The sequence below is a fragment of the Podarcis tiliguerta genome, assembly GCF_965153285.1.
Source record: "Podarcis tiliguerta genome assembly, chromosome: 13".
Taxonomy (NCBI): domain Eukaryota; kingdom Metazoa; phylum Chordata; class Lepidosauria; order Squamata; family Lacertidae; genus Podarcis; species Podarcis tiliguerta.
In genome coordinates this window covers 331,994-353,621 of record NC_139546.1, presented here as the reverse complement: position 1 = coordinate 353,621, position 21,628 = coordinate 331,994, and the positions used below count along the sequence as shown (strand labels likewise).

Sequence of the window (21,628 nt, the reverse complement as noted above, 5' to 3'; positions counted from 1 at the left end):
CTTGACTGGTGTCATGTACCACCTATAAATCATTTTCATTATGTTTTCTCTTAAGGCATTACATGCGGTAAATTTCATACCTGTGGTCCATAACTGTTCCCAGTCAGCTATCATTATATTATGTCCAACATCTTGTGCCCATTTAATCATAGCTGATTTCACCATTTCATCCTGAGTGTTCCATTTCAACAGCAAATTATACATTCTTGACAAATTCTTAATCTTTGGATCTAACAATTCTGTTTCCAATTTTGATTTTTCCACCTGGAAACCAACTTTTTTGTCCAAATTGTATGCCTCCATTATTTGGTAATAATGGAGCCAATCTCGCACTTTGTTTTTCAATTTTTCAAAGCTCTGTAATTTTATTCTGTCTCCATCCTGTTCCAGAATTTCCCAATATTTCGACCATTTGGCCTCCATATTGAGTTTTTTCTGTGCCTTCGCTTCCATTGGTGACAACCATCTTGGGGTTTTCTTTTCTAACAAATCCTTATATCTTGTCCAAACATTAAACAATGCTTTTCTAACAATATGATTTTTAAACGCTTTATGTGCTTTTACCTTATCGTACCACAGGTATGCATGCCAACCAAATACATTGTTAAAGCCTTCTAAATCCAACACTTCAGTGTTTTCAAGAAGCAGCCATTCTCTCAGCCAGCAAAAAGCAGCTGATTCATAGTAAAGTTTAAGGTTTGGCAGGGCAAATCCACCTCTTTCTTTAGCATCGGTTAATATCTTAAATTTTATTCGAGGCTTCTTGCCCTGCCAAACAAATCTGGAAATATCTTTCTGCCACTTCTTGAAACAATCCATCTTATCCAAAATTTGCAATGTTTGGAACAAAAACAACATCCTTGGCAGAACATTCATTTTTATCACAGCAATTCGGCCTAACAATGATAACTTCAAATTTGTCCATATTTCTAAATCCTTTTTCACTTCAACATTTTTCATAATTATCCTTAAATAAATTCACATTTTTGGCAGTCATATTAACCCCTAAATATTTCACTTTCTTAACCAATGTTAGCCCGTCTCCTCCTGAAACTTCTCCCTCTCATTCGGATTTAAATTTTTCTCTAAAACCTTATTCAACTTAAAACCTGCTACCTGTCCAAATTCTTGAATCAGTTCCAATACCCTTTTGGTACTAGATTTTGGCTTCTGTAAAGTCAATACTAAAGCGTCAGCAAATGCTTTCAATTTGTACTGTTTAGCTCCCTCTTGTATACCTTTAACCTCTCGGTCCTTTCTAATCATATTTAACAAAACTTCAAGGACCGATATGAAGAGCAATGGAGAAATTGGACAGCCTTGTTGTGTCCCTTTCTCAATCTTAAACTCTTCTGTCACTACATTGTTCACAATTAATTTTGCCTTTTGTTCTGAATAAATTGCACCTATACCATTTTCAAAACCTTGCCCTACCCCCATCCCCTGTAGATTCTTCTTCATAAAACTCCAAGAAATGTTGTCAAAGGCTTTCTCTGCATCCACAAATATCAGAACTGCCTTAGTATTGATATTCACTTGTAATTTCTCTAAAATATTAATTATGTTCCTCGTATTGTCAGACAAATGTCTGCCCAGGAGAAAGCCCGCTTGGTCTTTATGAATTTCTTCTACTAACACCTTTTTTAATCTTTTGGCCAAAATATCTGCAAAAATTTTGTAATCCACATTAAGAAGCGAAATAGGGCGGTAGTTCTTAAGCTGTGTCTTTTCAATCTCTGTTTTCGGTATAAGTGTAATATAAGCTTCCTTCCACGACTCAGGTGCCTTTCTCCCTTCCAATATTTCATTGCAGACTTCCTTCAATGGTTGTATTAACCATTCTTTCAAAGATCTGTAGTATCTTGAAGTCAGTCCATCTGGTCCTGGAGATTTGCCTAATTGCATGTTCTGAATGGCCCCTTCCACCTACTGATCCGTTATTTTACCGTTCAAAATTAGTTGTTTTTCCTGAGAGAGTTTATGTAATCCATTTATTTTCAAAAATCGATCGATATCCATTTCTTTCTGCTTGTCCTGTGTATAAAGTTGTTTGAAATACCTCTGAAAACACTTCCTTATCTCTACTGGGTTCTGTATATTCTTTCCTTCCACTTCCAAATTCGTAATAGTATTAAGTTTTTGTCTTTTTTTCATTTGCCAGGCCAACAATTTTCCACACTTGTTTGCCGATTCAAATGTCTTTTGCCTCATCTGTTTAATCTTCCATTCTATTTCCTGATTCATCAACTTCATAAATTGTACTTGGTATAACTTTATCTCTTTCAGGATCTCCTGTGACTTTGGATTTGTTCTCAGTTTCTTCTCTCCTTCCTTTATTTTCCCCAAGATTTTATCCTTTTTTTCATTCTGAATTCTCTTCTTAATTGCATTCTGTTGTATTAGGAATCCTCTCATGACCGCTTTGCTTGCATCCCAAATTACTCTTTTTTCCACTGTGGTATTCATATTTATCTCAAAATAATCTCTTAGAGTTTTTTGGGCCTTCTTGGTCACCTCTTCATTCCTGAACAAAGTATCGTTCATCCTCCATCTAAAGGAACCAGTTGGCGTCAATTTCATTTCCATCTTCATGGCATTATGGTCAGAACAAGTTTTAGGGCAAATCTCCACTTTGCTACTCTTTGGAACCAATCCCATAGTTATCCAGATTTGGTCAATTCTTGTCCAAGTCATTTTAGCCTCAGAGAAGAAAGTTCCCTCTCTTCCCAGAGGGTTCTTCATTCTCCAAATATCAACTAAGTCCATACTTTCAGTCATGTCAAAAAAGGTTTTTGGTAATCTACCATCTTTGGTGACTACCTGTCTCTGTGCCTTGTCCATATTTGTAGACACCACTCCATTCATGTCTCCCATCAAGATCATATTATAATCCATATAATTCATCAGTATCTCGTGTAGCTTCTTAAAGAACTCCGATTTTCCTTCATTTGGTGCATAAATACCTACAATCAAAAATTTCTCTCCTTGTGATTGAATTTCAATTGCAACAAATCTTCCTTGATCATCTTTGAATATAAATTTCGGTGATAGGCTCTCCTTTGCATAAAGGACCACTCCTCTTTTTTTGACTTTGTCTGATGAGATAAATTCTTGGCCCAGTCTTTTATTACTCAATATCTTCCTATGTAGCCTTATCACATGTGTTTCTTGTAAACAAATCAAGTCCAAATGTTCTCTTTTCAATAAATGAAAAACTCTCCGCCTTTTTTCTGGGGAGTTCAGTCCATTCACATTCCAGCTCAGAGCCTGCAACGCCATCATGTAATTACTTTGATATTCCTCCAACTGCACCCAATGCTTGCTCTTCTTCTGTTGGTAGTGATGGTGACACGTTCACTGGAGGGTCCAATCCAAAAGATAGTGCTGATATATCCAAGATTTCCCTTTTTGGTGATCTTCTGTCCAAAGCTCTTTGTTCTAACTCTCTATCTGGTGATCTTCTATCCAATGATCTTGGCTCTTTTCCAAGTCCCTTCTGCAGATCTTCTTCGAATTTATACAAAAACTTTACTTTATCTTCTACTGGTCTTATTTTTATTTTCCTCCCTTTGTAGCTGAAAGATTTTCAGGGCAGTTTCTCGTTAGCAGTATACTTTACTAAGAACACTGGAAGTATTGGGGCCGCCTGCCACTTGGTTTTCAGCTCGACAATTTTAAAGTGACGTTCACCAGCCAATAATTCCTAGGTATTTTTCCCTTTATCCCCACTGAGCGATTTCATTTTTCTCTTTCAAGAAAAGAGATAGTCGTCATCGTCTTCGTCTTCTTCTTTTATTTTTGCTCTGCCCACCTGGCTGGGTTGGTCCAGCCACTCTGGGCAGCTTCCAACTAGAGATGGGAAGTCATGGGGAAAAACCAGGGAAATTGGAAAAAAACGGCTTTGGAAGAAAATGGAATTTTTCCATCCCCCCCCCCCCCAGCCTTCCTATCTCTACTTCCAATACATACAAAAACATCGCTTTTTACTTATAATAGGTAAGATTAAATGTTTTTATAGAAAAATCTGATAATATTGCTCATGAGTTTCTTAGCAGTTTACTAAACATAACAAACTTCAGACAGTTTCTTTCATAATAGTATGACTCGAATAATAGGAAGCCTCTTCTCACAGAAAATGTTCTTCAAGAGTATCCCAAACACCCACAGATCCTTAAGTACTGTTGTTGATCATCAAGGTTTGTAGAAGCAGCAGCTACACACAGTTACTTGCCTCACATGTTTTGTTGCAGCAGAGTCTCTCGATCAGTGTCTCTCGTCATGTCTTTTGCAAAGTACAAACAGGTCACTGCTGCAACGGGAAGGCAAAATCTGGCGGCTCCCTTCTTTCTCTGCTGGGTGTGTGACCACAGGCTGTGCGATCCCTGGCTGCTGACTGAGTATTTAGCAGGAGAGGCTGGGGACTCTTCCCACCTCTGCCTCCACTTGTCCAGCTGTCCAGCTGCTCCGTAAAGGAACCAGTACCAGCCAATGCTGCCAGGAGCTCGTGGAAGCACAGGAGATAGAGCAGCTAGGCAAGCGGCTCTCGTTCTGGTACACCACACTCCCACCCCACTTCCCATGGTGATGGAGAGTGACTTTTTCTATTGGAACATCACCTGCTACAAATCCAGACCTTGGACTTGCCGTTATATTTAGTACCGTCTTTCCAGGGTTCTTTCCCAGCCCTTCTTAGAAGTGCCAGAGAGATCATATGGGTGACATTGTTTAGTAATGAAAGAAAATAATATACCGTATATACTCGAGTATAAGCCGACTTTTCCAGCACATTTTATATGCTGTAAAAGCCCCCCTTGGCTTATACTCAAGTGAGGGTCCCACCTGAGTGCATTTCCAGCGGCAGAGGCTTTCGGGCTTCTTATTCCTCCTCCTCCGCTGCCGCCACCAGCCTCTGCCTCTCGGCAGCACCCTAGGTAGGCAGGGGGACGGGAGGGGCTGGGGGGGAGAGAGAAGCCCCCTCTGCCGTGTGCGCATGCGCGCATGCACACACGCACTCCGGCCCACCAGGAGGTTTGTGGTGTGGTGAACCGGCTTATATTCAATAAGTTTTCCCAGTTTTTTGTGGTAAAATTAGGTGCCTCGGCTTACATTCAGGTCGGCTTATACTCGAGTATATACAGTATATTTAGTAATATAAATGTACACATTGTGTTTCCCCGAGTACAAGAGGGCAGGCTCCTGTAGCAAACGGATGACACTTTAAAATGTACAGTAATTGTTAACATTTATTTCTATACCTCCTTCAGCAAGAAAGGCTCCCAGCAAAGGTTGTCACAAAAATAGAGAATTCAAAAATTTAATACAAAATTTTTAAGTCAACAAAATCCTGTTTAACTGTTATGGTTTCAACAACACCATTAAGAAAGAGCTAGCCAATTACTTTCACATAAGCGAGAGATGTTCCTGCCATCTGGTTTCATCCTCCTTATTGGAGCCTGTTGAAATTAAGTATGCTGTGCTGCATCAGTCTAGGTTTCTAGATTTCTGTCACTTCCTCACCCTTCCTTGCTTCTTGGTCTTGTTGCTGATTCCTCAGTTCCAGCTGCCATTTTCCTTACAAAGTTGTGCAGTCAGTCAGTATCCTAAGAAGACGTCCTATGAGCGAGACAGCTCAAGTGGAGAGGTTACACAGCAGTTTGAGTAAAGCATGTGCGTTTGCATGTTCTCAGGATCTTCCTTTGCCTCTGAATGTTGTCTTCTTAAAAAGACCTGTTGTTATTCACAGGAGGAGGAGCAACACTTTTCTCATGTGATGCATGGAGAGGACTCTCTGCAGAATGTCTCCAGATCCAGCTTGCCTCTTTTTTCAGTGGCCAGGGAGACTAAGGTCGGTGTGGTTTGTGTGAAAGTGTCTTGTGGGTTTGATGTTACTACAACAAATTCATTGGAAGCACACGTTCGCTTCTGACGCACCATTGGATTTCAAATGCCGCTCCTTCCTTCCTTCCTTCCTTTCGGATATTTGCAACTGTGTTTTTGTGTTTTGTGTGATATAAATGTGTTTTTGTGATGGAAAGTGCATTGGGAATCAAGTGGAAATAGACAACAAAGAGGGCTGCGCTGGGACAATATGTTCAACTACAAGTGTGCCTTTGCAAATGAGAATGATTGTCTGAATCTGAGAAACTTGCATTTTCTACATGGAAATCATTTATGTGGGCAAAAGGTACCCACAAAAATATTTATTGGCAAAGATGACTCCAAATAAGAAACTATTGATATTAAAAACATTGTTAGAATCCTGTCACCACCCGTCCATTTCCGTCCATATCCATGTCTGCTTGTTCACCTCCCATTTGTTGAACTGAGGGGCAGTAACACCTAATTTTATTGCTTTTTTATAGCATGTTCTTCCTCACGGGTTCTTTGTAATTCCCCTGGATGGCAATGAGAGCGATGGCAACGAAAGTTGAAGTCAGCTCTGTCCTGACATCCCTGACCAATCGAAGCGAGCTTGTGAATGAGGCAACACTTCAACACACCTTTGCCAGCAGTCTTTCTGATACAAGCAACAAGTCCAATGAACATCCAAGTTCTGTGTCCCCACAAATTTCAGAAGGAAGGAGCACATTTGGGAACCCTATGAGACCAGCAACAATGCCTCCAGCTACTTCAAGGCCACGATTAACTCCGAAGCCATTCTCAAGGGAGAAGTCTTGGGACACTTTTGCAGCGGTGAAAGCTCCTGTCCCCACAGCCAAACCTGACAATGTCGCCCGCAGACCCTTTGCATTTGCCAAAAACGTTGAAGACAATGTGGCAGATGCTAAGGGAATACTTAGTGGAAGCATTCCTCCCTTGGTAGAGCAAAAATTAATCGAGAACAAAAGCACAAGTGAGTTAGTTGCAAATATGCCCTTTTATTCCAGTCCCCAGGCTAACACGGTAATCCTATTTGAAACCAGAAGTACTGAGGAAACAAGGATGAAGTTATCTTCTGAGAAAACATACAGCACTTTACGGGCGCAGGAGAGGCAGCTTCCCTCAGAATCAGAAATGTCCTACAGAAGACCTGAAGGTGCTGCCATTCACCGGCAATTTTCTGTTTCCTCAGAGTCCAAGCCTGTCTCCTGCAACCCTCACAGATCTCTCGAAAGGAAAGAGTCCTTTTCAGGTGCTACTGAGGAAAGGCCTAAAAATGTTGGAAAGCAGCAGAGCAACGCTAGTTTGGCTAGCGAGGAGCAGCCAAGGCCCAAACAGAGACCAGTGTCTGCCATTTTTCTGGAGTCCTTAAAGGATCAAAAGCAGTGTGGAACTGATGTTTCTGATGAAAAACCTAATCCTGAAAAGTCCTGGGTTAGGAAGCCTCGCCCACTATCCATGGATCTTACAGCAAAATTTGAAATCCGAGACTTTTCAATTCAAAGGAAATCTTGCCCATCTGAAAGCAAGGAGAGGAACCTCCTTACCAATGAGGGCAGCAGCAGACCATTTGAACTGAGGACCAAGAGTGAAGCAGAAGGGTTAAACAAAGTGGATTCTTCCAAGTCACATTTGAAAAGTGCCACTCAGGTTGATGACTGCCTGGGTATTAAAAGTAAAACTACTGCTCAAATCCAGAAGCCCTCTTCAAATGAAGTTGGGTCCCTAGGCCAGAACACTCCAAAAGACTTGAATCAAGTCTCTGCAAAGGACAGAAAATACCTGTGGGAGATGAGACTTAAAAGCCAAGAGGAAGAAAATGGGAGAGAAACAGATATTGCAGCAACTTCAGGAAAAAACACAGAGCCACCCCGTAGCGAAAGGCTGTCTGGCAAAGAGAGAATGGCACCAAAGCACAAGGGAACTTGTGCCTTTAGTGAAATCTCTGCAAATGTTTCAGACACCAAAAACAAAAGCTTGAGGGAAGGCACTATAAAAAAAATTGTGAATTTACCAGATTCATTTGAAAGCTGCGCACCTCCAGTGAATGCTGAATCCTTCCCAGAAAGTCCTGGGAAAGAAAACAAAATTATGAACATCCAGCAGAGGATCAGAGAACTGTCTGCTGAAAATACAGAGACCAAGCCAGGAAACCTGCGCCAGTCATTCTGCTCGCGGCCTCTTTCTGCAGACTTGACCAAACTGTAAGTTTTGGATGAATTAGATGTAAACTCCATAAATTCAGATAAAATTTTCTTTTTAGAACATTTCCACTACTCTCATTCTCCTACTGCCTCAGTTGCTCTTGAAATCTTATCTGTCTGCACAAGCATTGGCATTTTGCCTTGCAAATTGATAGGGGCAGTTGCTGGTGTGGAAAGGAGTGTCAGTGATGCCCTTTGATAGCACACTGTTTCTTTAAAATGGTGTGTTCTAGTTGGGGGCTGTGATTCCCTGCAGGTTTCGGCACAGCCTTAAAGAAGCAGGATTACCCTTGATTTTTAAAATAATGATTTTTTTTAATAACGCAAAATTCATAATGTAAGGTAGGACCAAGCATTGATAGTTCTATCAAACTAACAAATGTATGTGAATGAGTCTAATAGGTTAATTTTTTTTGTTAGCTGAATGGGCAATATTTTCAGTGTGTTCAGCTGTTTTAATGGGAGGGGTAGCAGATTGTACACCATCTCCATCTGCCAATGGGGCCAGTTGCTCCCTGCAGTTCATGGGGGGTTGACACGGCTAACTCTCCCTCTTGCCCACCTGCTGCTCCCCCCTTCTGCTTGCCGGCCCTCTCACAGCAGTGGCATGGGTTCTCCCAGGTTTGCTCAGAGTGAGGTATTGTGGATGAGCTTGACCAGAGAGTGCCTGGACTACCACTGCTTTAAAACACAGGTTAATTTCATTGCATTTGGAAGTGCAGAAAAGTGGCTTTGGCACAAGCACTCTTTCAGGCAGCCTCCACATGGCACCGTCAATTGCTTCCTCAGACTGAAGCTGAGGCAACCTGTTGTCACTTTGTCAGGAGTGGCTCAGGGGAAGGACAAAGGTGCCCCCCCCCCCAGTCTGACTGCTTGTCATGGTGGGCGGGGGGGGGGGGGGTCAGGGTGCCGAGGAGGGAGGGAGGAGGTGGTTGCTGGGCCAGGCTCCAGTGGCTCATTGTCTTGTGCCTGCTCTGTTTAGATCCAGAGCTGGCCCTCATTAGGTCTGGGGCAAAGGGCAGACAGAATTAGATCCATTTACACATCATGGCCAGTAAGACAGGTCAGGGTTTTCTGGAGTGGATGCAGTGCTATTAAATTTAATTTTTCCAGTGACCTTTATGAAAAGCTGCTTTGGAATTTTTGGAAGTTTGCTAAATTAATATGCTGTTTACCTGTAATGTACTGATGTACCTGTATTGGAGCAAATGGCTAGTAATTTTGTTACTCAAGTTAGATCATTCCTTTTTAACTCAGTGGAATCTTTGCAAACAGGTTTTCCAACCCTGTGACTTCTGGTGACACGAAGCCTGAGCGACAGTCTGAATCAAACATGAAGCCTGTTAGTCAAACGCCAGATATTCAGGAGGTGAGAGAGCATTGTAGGGTTTGGTTCTTCTAAATGTAAGCCTGTTTTGACATTGTGTCAGGCTCTGCTTGTGCATATGCCTGATCAAGAAGTGGACCTTGTGCATTTTAAGACTGACCTAATCCTAAGGTGCTTAGCTTGCTAATTCCTTTGCCGAACTAGGCAGCAAAGAAAAATCCTTAATTTAGGGGTGTTTGGCTCATGTGTATGGTTGTTTCTAAGCATAAGATAGCAAAATGCCTCAGTAAGCTTAGTAGCCTTTTATGAAAGAGTTCCCTGCCTCTCTTCTTTCTCCTGTGAATAGTGCTAGTTTGTTTTAATCATTATGCCATCAATTAACTCTCTCTAAACATTTCATTCCATTTGTCATAATGATACTTGGATATGGACAGAAGTTTCACTGTTAGACTTGTTGTTTCTCAGTTTGTGTCAAGGCATATTTTTATATCTTTAAAAAAGATGTTCAGTTTGCTTTTAAATCTCAGTCAATTAAAGTTTGCCATGCTTTAGTAAATTTTCTTGAGGTCCCAGATAGGCTGGTGATGTACTCTCCTAGCTCAGTCTAGCTCGGTCTCACTATGGAGAAAAATAACAGTTTAATAGAGTTGTTGAATATTTTATTAAAGCACCTCTTTAATTTTATTAAAGCACTAGCTTCAGTACATTAATTTCAGTGGGTCTACTCTAAGCAGAACTTAGCTGGATACTGCCCATTGGTCCTGCAGGGCTCAGCAGAAATTGGCTCAGGCTTGAATCCTTCAGGATGAAACCATGCACCATCCAAATCAGAGGAGAATAGTGGTTATATTTGGGGGAAATAGTCCAATTTTACTGCATGCAATTTTTGCTATAGTTTTACAGTCCAAAAACCATTTGCAGGAAAGATCCTGTTCCTGTTGTTGTTATTGAAATGTTACAAACTTCTTAGGAAAAGCCCAAAACTTGTGAGTTGGTATAAAATTCTGGGATGTTACAAGGTTGTTCTTATGATTTATTTATTTTTAATGCTACAGAAGTGGCATATGTGTAAGATGTCATTTAGAAATGTTCTAAAATATCTTTTTCTAATGTTATATTGTTTCAGGATGAGGCACATTTCCTGCATGCAACAGATTCTAGAGAAGCCCATTCGGCTGGAACTCCCTGGAAGCTACAGCAGCCTTTAAAAATCCCACACAGAGATGGGCACCTTGAGAGAGATAGTAGTTTTGCCATAGAGAGTCAAAATGTCACTCTGCAGGGTGAAAGTCCTGCTTTGGTCACAGATCATGACATGAAAACACATTCCAAGCCTTCTATAGAGAATGTGTGCATTAAAACTGTCAGAGCAACCATGTTTGAGCACAATGTGCAGAGGCACCACATAGCTGCTGGTCACTTTGAAGCTGAGTCTACATTGCAGGCAATGAATGAGTTTGTTGAGGGGCAGCTAGGATTTGGCAAGGAGTCATGGCTAGAAAAAGCTCGGGAGGCTAAAATGAACCCAAAGAAAGTGTCCTCCAGGCAGGCTCATATATCAGCAGATGCTGGAAAACAAAGAAATGCAAACATTTCAAATGAAGACAAAGTTCCTCAGGCATCAGAGATATACACTGCAAAAGACAAGTATGAAAAACCCACTGCAAAGCATGTGGAGGAATCATTAATGTACCAAAGGATAGAGCCAAGATATGAAATTCTCCAGACAGTTGGCAAAAGGGTGCAAAGCGAGGCAATTGCAGTTGTGCCTGAGGATAAGGCTGTAACCCTACGCAGCAGAAGATTTTTGAAAGAGAGGAGAAAAACGGATGGGAGTGCTGTGGATGCTTCTTGGACCCGTAGCTCCGACATTAAGGGTGATGGCTGGAAAGATGACTCTTTCCTTTTCAAAGCAAGAGACGCAGAGGAAATTTCAACAAAGGTAACTGCTCTGAAAGAAGTTAGTGCCTCCCAAAGCCAACATGTTTCCCACAAGCAAGGAGCTGAGTTGGATAAAAATCTGACTGGACAGCAGCATGCAACTGTGATAGCTTCATACTTCACTAATAGAGAGAAGGATTTGGGGAAAACAGATGACACAGTCTCTAAGCTATCTTCAGGAACAGAAAAAAGAAAAAGTGATGCTGTTCTTGCTGGTAAGATGGAGAGTTCCAAAATGCTGAAATGCTTCCCAGAGAGTTTTGAAGCAGGTCCAGACAGGACAGATGGCTGTGAAGCCAGAGCAAATGGTGGTCAGAACATTTCTTCACCCATTACCAGTAAGCAGGAGAGCCAGACTTCTCTGTGTGGGATGACCCATTACCAGTGGCAAAAGCACAGCATCAAGTGTCCCCACCCAGAGGCAGACCCTACAATATCTTACGAGCAGAAAGAAGAATCTAAAGCATTTGGATTAATGACAGGCTCAATGGCATACAGTGCCCAAGAAGAACGGAATGTTTTGGAGCACAAAGCTGAAGTACACCCGCATCAACAGCTCAGTGGAGAAGAGATGGTCAGGAGAAGTGGCTGTCATGTTTCTGGTCCAAAAGCTTCAGAAAGATGGCGAAGGAAGACCTTGCCTCATGATGCTGCCCAGTTTGAGGAAGCTGGGCTGCTGGCTCAGGAGAGTGGCAAAGCCCTGAGCAGAGGGGACTCCTTGCAACTTCATGACAAATTGATTGCAAAGAGAAACCCAAAACCCAGGTGTGGAGCAGAGCCACAGGATGGGAGTTTAGTCACTCCCAGCAGTCCAGACAATGGTCTTAAGAATCAGCTCTCTCCTTCGGAGCCAAAGGCAACATATTTTGCTATTACTTACCAGATCCCTGATGAAAACGCAAATATCTCTGGAAAACTACTTGATCCTCTCAGAAGCAAACACATTTCTTCACTAGCCAAAGATGCTTCAGTTACTCCCAATACTAGTACTTCCAGAAGATCCTATCCCCCAAATTACCAATATAGTAAAAGATTTACAGATGCACATGTCTCTCTGGACAGGCATCTTAAAAAGAACTGGATTGAAGGGGGAGAAGGTAGTGCCTCAGATCTTCCAAAGAAAGGAACATTTAAACATACACTAACTGAGACCAGAGATGGGAACTCGATGGCTCCAGAGAAGCAACTAGAGGATGCTAAAGCGAGGGTTATAGAAGTAGATCCCCTGCATCTAGCAGGGCCAGAGTCTCTCTTCTATTTCAGACCTCTTCATTGGGACAGTGAGCATTTAGGGCAAAAGAAGTGTAGCAACCACAGCCACAGTATGGCCAAAGGTAAGGCCTCTGATTATTACAGGTCGAAAGTTCTTGACATTGATGCACTGATGGCCCAATATGAAGGAGATTCTAAGGAGGACTCTGTGGCTCTGGGCAAGAAAGAGGGTGGTCTTCCTGAAGACAGCAGCTCATTTCCTTGGGAGAGATTGGCACATAAAAGGAATTCTCCAGGAAGCACTAGGCAGGATATTTACGCCACAGAATTCTGCATAAGAGAGAGAGAGCTGTTGAGGAACTGTGGCCAGCAGCTGAATCCCTCCAAGGCCATAGATGTGAATTTCAGCCCTCCTTTCCAGGCAAGGGCAGTTGCAGAAAAACCAAAGTATTCACCTGCAGCAGATCCAGTCAGCACTAGGAAAAAGACATTCATTGTTGATGATGATCAAGGAGAGGACCTCGTGTTAAGGCACCAAAGTGCAAAATATGCTTATTACAATTCACAGGTCTCCAGTCTTGTCAGTATGGATGTGGAGCTGGAGAAAAGCTTTGTCCTTCATCCCCCACAGGTACTCAGTGATGGTGCCTTGGGGAAGGATGTGAGCCTGAAGAAACTGTCAGCTGTGCATTCAGAGGGCAACTGGAGCACCAGTGTTGACGTGAGTGGGGCTGATAAGAAGCAAGCTGGTGCAGGTGGAAGTTTTCTGGAGAATGACGGTTCTGCAGTCAAGAGCAGAGCCAAATGGAGTCGCGCTACATCTGGTTTGGCCTGTGACCTACCAGACTTAAAGCGTTCGTACTCTGAAAAGAGTCGCCAGTCCAGAGCAAGGGGCAGTTTACCCTCTGGGCCAGAAACAAGAGGAAGACAAGACCAAAACAGAGTATGTCAAAGCTTCCCACCAGAATCTATGGACAGCCAGCTGAACCAACAAAGGACATCTCAACGGGACTCTTTCCTCCTTGAAAGGACAAAGGTACATTACAGAACCAGTCACTGAGTATAGCTTGTATTCTGCAGGGCAGCCTTCTGCAACTGGAACCATTCAGATGCTGCTACACTCCAAATCCCATCATCCCCAGCCAGGGTGGCCTGTGGTCCATGGTGATGGGAATTGCAGCCCAGCAACATCTGGAAGGCTACTGAAAGGAATGAGCAAAGGGTGAGGGGAATGACCATTCTAGGTCTTTTTGTTCATTTTGTCATCTATGATGCCTCACAAGGTTTGTCTGCCCCATCTGCACAGCACATACAGCTGACCCTTGGGTGCACCACTGGCAAGCTGTATTAGCTGTGCAGATGGGCAGACAAACCCACACCTTCTGCCCCTTCTCTGCAGTGGCAGATATAAAAACTTTGCAAGGACTCATGGCATTAAAGCAAGGTCTTGATTTTGGTGAGTTCAGTTCTCTTTTAAATTTCTTTCTCTAAAAGGATGTTGACAAAGAATGGACCAAGCAGGACCGTGATGGCTCAGGAGCAAGAAATTCTCCCTACCTTCCTCTACAGCAGAGGAGCCACAGTTTTTACAAAGACAAAAGGACTGACCACTGGGCAGCGGTAGGTTCTCTTCTTCTGTGATTTTTTTTTCAGGCCTGCAAATCTAGTTGCGTAAATGTGGTGCACTGAAGGTCTCAGAGCTTCACTGCCCACAGAATGGTTTACACACTTTGCTATGAGTGCAGATGTGCTTTCCCCCCTGCCTTGCTCTTTTCCGTAGCCTTGCTCAACCAAGGTTTCCTGGTCTAGAGTGGGCCAGTGACTTGCCTAAATCACATTGCGCCAGTCCTTTCTCTGTGGGGCTGCTGAGGGAGCAATGAGTCTCCCCTAGATTGCTGGATTGCCTCTAAAAGGGGCTACTTAGTGATCTGGTGATATATCATGATGTTGAAAATCAGATATTGCCCAGCCCTATTGTTGACTCAGCGTGATTGGTTGGGATGGAGGAAAATATGGCATAAGTTTAGAATAGGCGATCAAGCTCAACAAAGTGGATAGCGAGGGAGACATGAGCAAGTGAAACAAGGTGTTATATGCTCTGCTGATAAAAGCATACTTTAGTCTTAAGCCATCTGGTAGACAAATTTGCTTGGTACTTTTCCCTTCTATTCATAGATGTAGAGAATATCCGCACCCCACCCCAAACATTGTGAAATATGCAATTCATTTTGAACCTTTCTCTTCAAAAATATATATATATTAATTTATAAGCACAGAATAGGTTTTAGTTTGAAAATATCTAAAAAGTAAAGCTAGATTTCAAAAAACCAAAAGGCAATCGGAAGTTTTCTCCTGGCTACTGTGAATTATCACTATCTAGAAACCCTCTTGAGAGTTGGAATACTGAACCTAAGAAACAGCCATGCAGTTAGTCTTTTACTCAAAGGCAATACTTGGTGAGCCTGCTGTCATCTTAAAGGCTACTGCAGCAGCCCCTCATTTGTGGAATGCCCATGGGAGACTCACCTGGCTCATTCATTGGCTACCTTTAGGCACCAGGCAAAAACGTTTCTCTTCAACCAGGCCTTGGGCTGATTAACATTCTGTAGCTTTTTAAATGTGTTTGTGGAAGTGAGATTATTGGTTTGTTTTTGTCTTTGTTATATATTTTATATTTTCATTTTGTATTTTTCTGTTGTGAACTGCCCTAGGATCTTTGGATGAAGGGCAGTAAATAAATTTAATAGTAAATAAATAAAGCTTTTGTGAGTTGTTGTAACTACCTATAATTGGATGTATGAGGTGAAATTAAGAGGCAAGTATTTGAAAATAATTGCCAGAATGCCTGCAATCAATGCCATTCCTTCTCCATTACCTTATGAAATTGACCATGGTGCAGAACTCATTTGAAACAGGCGCCTGTCCCAGAAAAGGGGCTAAAGCATATTAAATGTTGTGGCTGGGAATGATATCTCACTGTGTGAGGCACAAGTGTTGCTTCATATTCCTTCCAGCCTCTCCCTTTCAGAATTAATGTGTTTTGTTTTTGAATTTTGAATTCTGAGGTGCCAGTGCATAAACAGCAAAGGTGGAAGTTGGTGTTATTTGGTGCTGCTGTTGATCAGCATTGATGAAAGGACAGGGACAGTGTCTGATGGGTTATGGGACGCTGGTGACAGTAGTAAACTGCCAGTTAAGTGCTTATCCTTGAGGAGGAAGCTTTTCAGAGTTGTGCCTGCAAATAGGAAACTCAAAAGTGTGCTTTAAATCAAAGATTTGCTGATCACCTGGGTGTTCAACTCCACCATGTGGTGACTGAAAGGATTGCTTTGTTTAGAAAATTGTATGCTTTTTTCAGCAGCTGCTAGCAATGGAGTACTAAGACTGGGGAAGTTGTGCTAACTTTGGCAGGTGGGGGACTCTTGTCATGTCCATGTTGTGATGTCCGTGCATGGGCAAGAGATTGGGGAGTGCTTTCTAGGATCCAGTCTCGGGGAGGGGGGATGCCTGTAAACTTTATTGGGCATTATTGTTGTCCTGCAAGGTTGCCCTGAAACATACCCAGCATCCCTTGGAGCTTCATGTTAACAGGGGAAGACTAGGAACAGTGGTTGTCTGATAACTTGTCTGTGACTATCAGCCTTCTTGTGGCAGAGCTCTGGTGTGCCTTGGTGGAATCCCAGTTTGAAAAACTAGGAGACAATATAAAATCTGGCTCACTGTCTTCTGAGTGACTCAATCTCTCGTCTGGTAGTGAGATTCTTACTAATGGGAAGCCAAGGTATGTTTGCATTGTGTCCGCAGAGATGCCTGCATTGGGTTGTGCTTGGTGTGTGTCAGTCCTAAATGGTGCCACCACATTGGCGTGTCAACATTTTATCCATTCATTCTGGGCAAGGTACCCATTTTTGTTCCCTTTAAAGCCTTATCGCTCAAGTGTGTGTGTGTGTGTGTGTGTGTGTGTGTTAAAAGAACCCACCTTTTTAAACAACAGGTTGAGCCAAACCCTTGAAACGTCACTCAATTTCAATCGCTAAAAAATATTCTTAATAACAATATGAAATTCCATCTCCTTACATTAAGGGGTAATGACAAGGGGGTGGATTTGGGGTTTTGCTTTCATCATAATGTTGCACTGTTGCTGAAAAGGGAAATCATGAGATTATGATGATTTTTATATGTTCTGAAAAGGGAACAAGAGTATCTGTGGGAGAGAGGTGAATACTGGAAACTGTCCTCCCCACTGCCCAATGTTGGTCTCCAGCTTCCCTAATCTCTGACCATTGGCCATGTTGTCTGCAGCCGACAAAATCCAGAGGGGCACAGACAATGCACGAGGCATTGTGTGTGCCCCCCTCGCTCATTTCACTTAAAAGTCCCTTGGTTTTCATTTGTGTGCTCCAACCTGTGCCCTCAGATGGTGTGAGCTCTCTCCTATTCTTGCTTCAGTACACCAAGTGCACAATTGTCTTTTCCCTATGAACCCAGCACTGCACACTGGGATTGGCTGATGGAAGTAGATGACTTTAATCATAACAGGGCTTAATCTTTGTGGGAGTCCAGATTTCCTCACGCTAATCCCAGCCCTGGAAAGGGCTAATCTGTGTCAGCTGGTTGCACCTGAAAAACAGGATAGGCAATTCTGCCTTTTGCAATGACACTCCCCCCCCCCAAGTCTTTCCTGCAAACTCTTGCTTCCACACAGCCCTCCCCACATCCACTGCTGTCAGATGAAGTCCTCCTGGGTGGGTGGGTGGGGGCTCCTGCTCAGCTGTTGTTGTAAGAACTGCTGTTTACCTTGTGCCCAAGGTTCTGGGTGCTGACTTACAGCACTTATATTTAGGTAATCAGGGGAGGCTGCCGGCAGTCCTGGATTACCTAGCGGGCAGATGAGCATTTGCTTAGGGCACCAGCAAAGCAGGGGCATCCCCCAAAAATGTGATATATTTTTTTTAAAAAAAGAAGAACTTAACATTTGATATTTAAGAAAAAGTGTTGAAGTCATCATTATCATACGAAAAATGAGAACTTTGTAAAACTTCCTTACACTGCATTGCACACTCTTTTCCCCCTTTCGCGTTTTCTTTTTATTACTCATCTGCACCTACATGAACCAGGGTTGTGTCTTACTAATGTAGATTGAAATAATAAGAGGAAATCAGATCATCTCATGTGTTTATTTTATGGTTTAGTATTGCTTTTATTTTGAGTTACATATTTGGGGGCAGAATCTTTCCAGTGCTTAGGGCCTCTCAAGGTCTTCATCTGGCCCTGGCTGCTCTTGCAGTCCTGCACAAGTCTACTCAGAAGTAAGCCCCATTGAGTAGGGCAAGGCTCCCAGGGTTAAGCAGGTTGCAGTCTGTGACTCAAAGAAGTGTGGGCAGCAGCATCTTGACCTCTCTTTCGCCTCTTCCTCTTCTCATACACCTGAGATCTTGAGAGGTGGCAAAGCTGTTCTCCTCCTCCTTCTCGCAGCCTTTGCTTAGGAAGCTGCATGCAGAGGAACACAGAGCAGCTGATGAATAATTTGTAGGGTTTACTGCTGGTTCTTAGTTTGCAAGTGCTGCTGGTCATCAGAGGAGCGCAGGACTATTCCATGCTCTAGAATAGTTTTATCCCCTTCTTTAATTTGAAAAGTGTTTTTATGCTAAGCCTGTTCCTCTCCCCCACCCCCTTTTGTGGTCTGCAGCTCGGGGGAAATGAGGTCAGTCAGCCACAAAGCAAGGGCTGCTCCTTTTGCCATATACTGCAGCCTGTATCCGCTCAACAGGCCTTTTTCAGAAAAAGAAGTTTTGGTCAGAAGTATAATTGGAAATTGAAATTGCAGCTGCACTCTTGCTGGTGATCTACTAGCACTTGTTGGTTAATGTAAATAGGCTTGGAAGTGGCTTCAGCACCAGCACCCCCACCTGTTAAAGGGACAGACGGTGCACAGATCCTTTCCTCCTATTGAGCAGCTCTCTGAATTATTCATGGTGCCTTTAATTGGGCTGATATGCTTATAACTTTCTACTAAAGAGCAAAACAAACGGAGGTGGGGGAGCACACTTTCTTTCCATCTTCTGCTGAGAATGGAGTATTATTACTGCCCAAACTTGCTGAAGTCCTTACGGTCTCTGTGGGTGAGTAGAACATCTACCTCTTGCTTATATTCTCAGTATTGGGGTGTACTTGCTTTCCCGTTAAGTATATCTGTCCATGGCTTTGAGACCTGTCTGTCTGTCAGGAGGGAGGGAGGGCAATTGATGTCTCTTGGTTAGGAGCAGGAGGGGAAGGTCATTTGAAAAGAGACACCTGAAAATAGTTTAATCATGGTAGGATAATAAAAGATGACAGCATAGATCTGTGGTTTGTATGTGGAACTGGGATCCTAACTCCTTTCGGTGAGACAAGCACCAAACAAAGCAGTCATGCTGACTGGGGCTGATGGCAGCTGTCAAAAACATTGGGAGGGTAGTGGTTTGGCCACCATAGTCCATGCATTAATTACATCAAGAATGGATCACTGCAATGGGCTCTGTGTGGGGCTTCCCTTGTGCTTGATTGGGAAGCTGCCATTAGTGCAGCACAATTGCTGGCAGCCGTGAAACCTTGTCCGCATATCACACCTGTGCTCAGAGATCGGCAGTGGCTGCCAAGTTCATTAGCACAGAAAGGCCTTAATGACTTGGGGACACATTACCCCAAAGATGGCCCCTCATTCGCTTCCATCTGCGGAACGGGCGCTGTTACAGGTACATCATACATGTCCCACATTTGCAAGAAGTTGATATTTTAGTCTGGGAGTGCCCGCACTTTGGAACTCCCTGCCAGGAGCCTTCGCTGTCCTCTTTCACCAAACCTCTCCTGATATGTGATTTAATCTGGTTTTAACTTATCACTGATTTTAATTATTTACCTAGCTGTTTTTACTGATAATCTTACTGTTTTATTCTTTTTGTAAAGCGCTTTGAGGGGTTTTTTTAACAATCAAGTGGCATATAAATTTTATGAAATAAATAAAAATAAACAGTAGGTGGAGGAAGGCAAATCTAGTTCTATTCTTAGTGGCCTTCAAAGGGTAGAAAAATATTTATTCCCCCATTGCTTCTTCCCAGCCCCCTCCCCTTACACAGAGATGTCAGAGTCTGCTACAATTAGAAATGTAATCTGGAGTGGGGTATTTAGTCTTTGGGCCTAGTAAAACTCCTTGAGAAATTTGCTCTGTAAGCGCTGCCGGTGGCCTCCCAGAACCATTGTCAAAGGTTGGCATGGGCGGGCATCTGCTGAGGACCCTCACCCCAGCAAGAGGCACCTGCTCTTCTTCACCCTCTTCACCAGCTTGCTTGCCCAACCGTCTCTCCCTGACAACAGTGGGGGTTGGTGCTCCTCCTGATGGGGCAAGGAGGGTCCAGAGATGCTCCTGCCTGCTTGCTCTGTGGCTCTGTCTGCCTGGCAAGGAAGCAAGGGGTTGGAATGAAGAGGAAGAAGGGCAGGAGCAGGAGCAGCTGGTGCTCATGGGGCTAAGGCCGTAGACTCATTGCGGGAGGGGATCCCATGGAAGGGGGTGTGACTTAGGCAAGGGCCCTTGCTGGCTCAGAGTTCATGAATGTCAGCCAATCATCTTCCTAGCACCATATTTTCCTGTTAGGGATACATGTTACCTTTACACACCTTGCATTGAGCACTGGTGCTAGTGTTTGTATGAAAGGGTGTACATTTGTTGATTTGTACATCTCAACTGTCGTGCACACAGGAACACAGGTGAAACACCTGCTGAGTGCTATGGCAAAATAACATTGTTAGTAGTTTGATTTCTGTTTCCTATTATCTGGGAAACCATGTGTCTCTTTGCCTGCTTCTAGCAATTGGGTGACTGGAGGTAGTAAGTTGCACCCAGGTTACAAATTAAAGGGAGAAAACTTTTCCTTTAGCATTCTCTGAAGGGTATCTTGTGTGCTGAAAAATAGGAAGGAAACCAAACCAGAGACAGTGGTCAAATGACCTGGATGAATTTTCTAATCATTATGTCGAACTTGCCTCCTCAGCCCCTTCACGCCTTGGCCTTCCTGCTTTTCATTGTGCCTCTAGCACAGTGGTTCCCATTTGGAGGGGGCACTGCCCCCTCAGTTCCACAAACTCATCCCCAGTGCCCCCTGCCCTACCCTATAAAAATAGAGCAGTAGGGCTTAAAATACTAAGTGAGGAAGGCATTTTGCTGGGCTGTAGGTTGGTCAGTTGTAAATAAGTGGCTGATGTGCTTGTTGGGGGGGGGGCCCTGCCACATAGCGCCCTCTAGGTGATTCCGCAGGGGCTGTACTGCTCCCTTTCAGAAGTCCTGCACTAGCACATACTTAGTTCTGGAAGCCTGCATGGCTCATGAAGTTTGGAAGCTCACCTAGGATCTCTTTGGTTCCCAGCACCTTGTGTGTTTTAGTCATCATGCAGGCTTGCTAGTGTGGGGGCTTGTTTCTCACCACTTCTTCAGTTCTGTTGCCACCCCAAACTGAACTAAAAGGAGATCCTTGCAGCAGGCTGAGGCCAGTGAGAAGTGTCTCTTCTTTACTACAGCGATCACAGTGTTGTTTTGGATTGTGCTGCTCCTGCTCCTGCTCCTGCTCCTTGTCAGCTGACTTTCACCAGGGATGGTGTACGATGTTGGCAGGATTCAGGATTAAAATTAACATAAACTGTGCCGGTAACAGGATGTTAGCGCCTGCAGTCATGGCCTTTATGGTAACCCACATTCCTTGGCTGCTGGTACTATATGTGCATTGCTGAATTCAGGTGGACTCGAAACCTGTGGACAGGCCCAGATAGAAGGGCTGGAGCCTGTTGGTAATGAGAAGGCTGGCACCTTTAAATCCCAGACTTGCCAGCCACTGAAACCTCATCCTGTCTGCGCTCGGATTCAGTCCACAAAATACCCAGTCCCCATCTCCCAGCCGAACCAAATAAACCTGGGTCACAGTACTGCTTTCTGTGTCAGAAGTGACCCAGAGGGCCTTTTTCCACCCTGGGGAGGGCTTGCACCTGGGACCGATGCAGGTGGGCACTTTGAGTGCTCTGCTAGGTGGGGAGGCTT

At 43.5% G+C, this 21,628-nt stretch overlaps 2 protein-coding genes across 2 annotated transcripts in view; both read left to right on the top strand.

The window, feature by feature from the left end:
• Positions 1–17,515, top strand: part of LOC310661387 (uncharacterized protein KIAA1671-like) — a 44,214-nt gene extending 26,699 nt beyond the window's left edge. The window contains exons 2-6 of the mRNA XM_083407256.1: positions 5,744–5,845; positions 6,363–8,084; positions 9,360–9,453; positions 10,538–13,600; positions 14,059–17,515. Of these exons, the coding sequence (XP_083263382.1) occupies positions 6,400–8,084; positions 9,360–9,453; positions 10,538–13,600; positions 14,059–14,205 (4,989 nt within the window). The 5' untranslated portion in view covers positions 5,744–5,845; positions 6,363–6,399 and the 3' untranslated portion in view covers positions 14,206–17,515. The remainder of the gene's footprint in view (positions 1–5,743; positions 5,846–6,362; positions 8,085–9,359; positions 9,454–10,537; positions 13,601–14,058) is intronic.
• Positions 17,516–18,620: 1,105 nt separating this feature from the next.
• KIAA1671 overlaps positions 18,621–21,628 on the top strand; it is a 78,869-nt gene continuing 75,861 nt past the window's right edge. Inside the window, exon 1 of the mRNA XM_083407329.1 lies at positions 18,621–18,686. Coding sequence (XP_083263455.1) covers positions 18,636–18,686 — 51 coding nt within the window. The 5' untranslated portion in view covers positions 18,621–18,635. The remainder of the gene's footprint in view (positions 18,687–21,628) is intronic.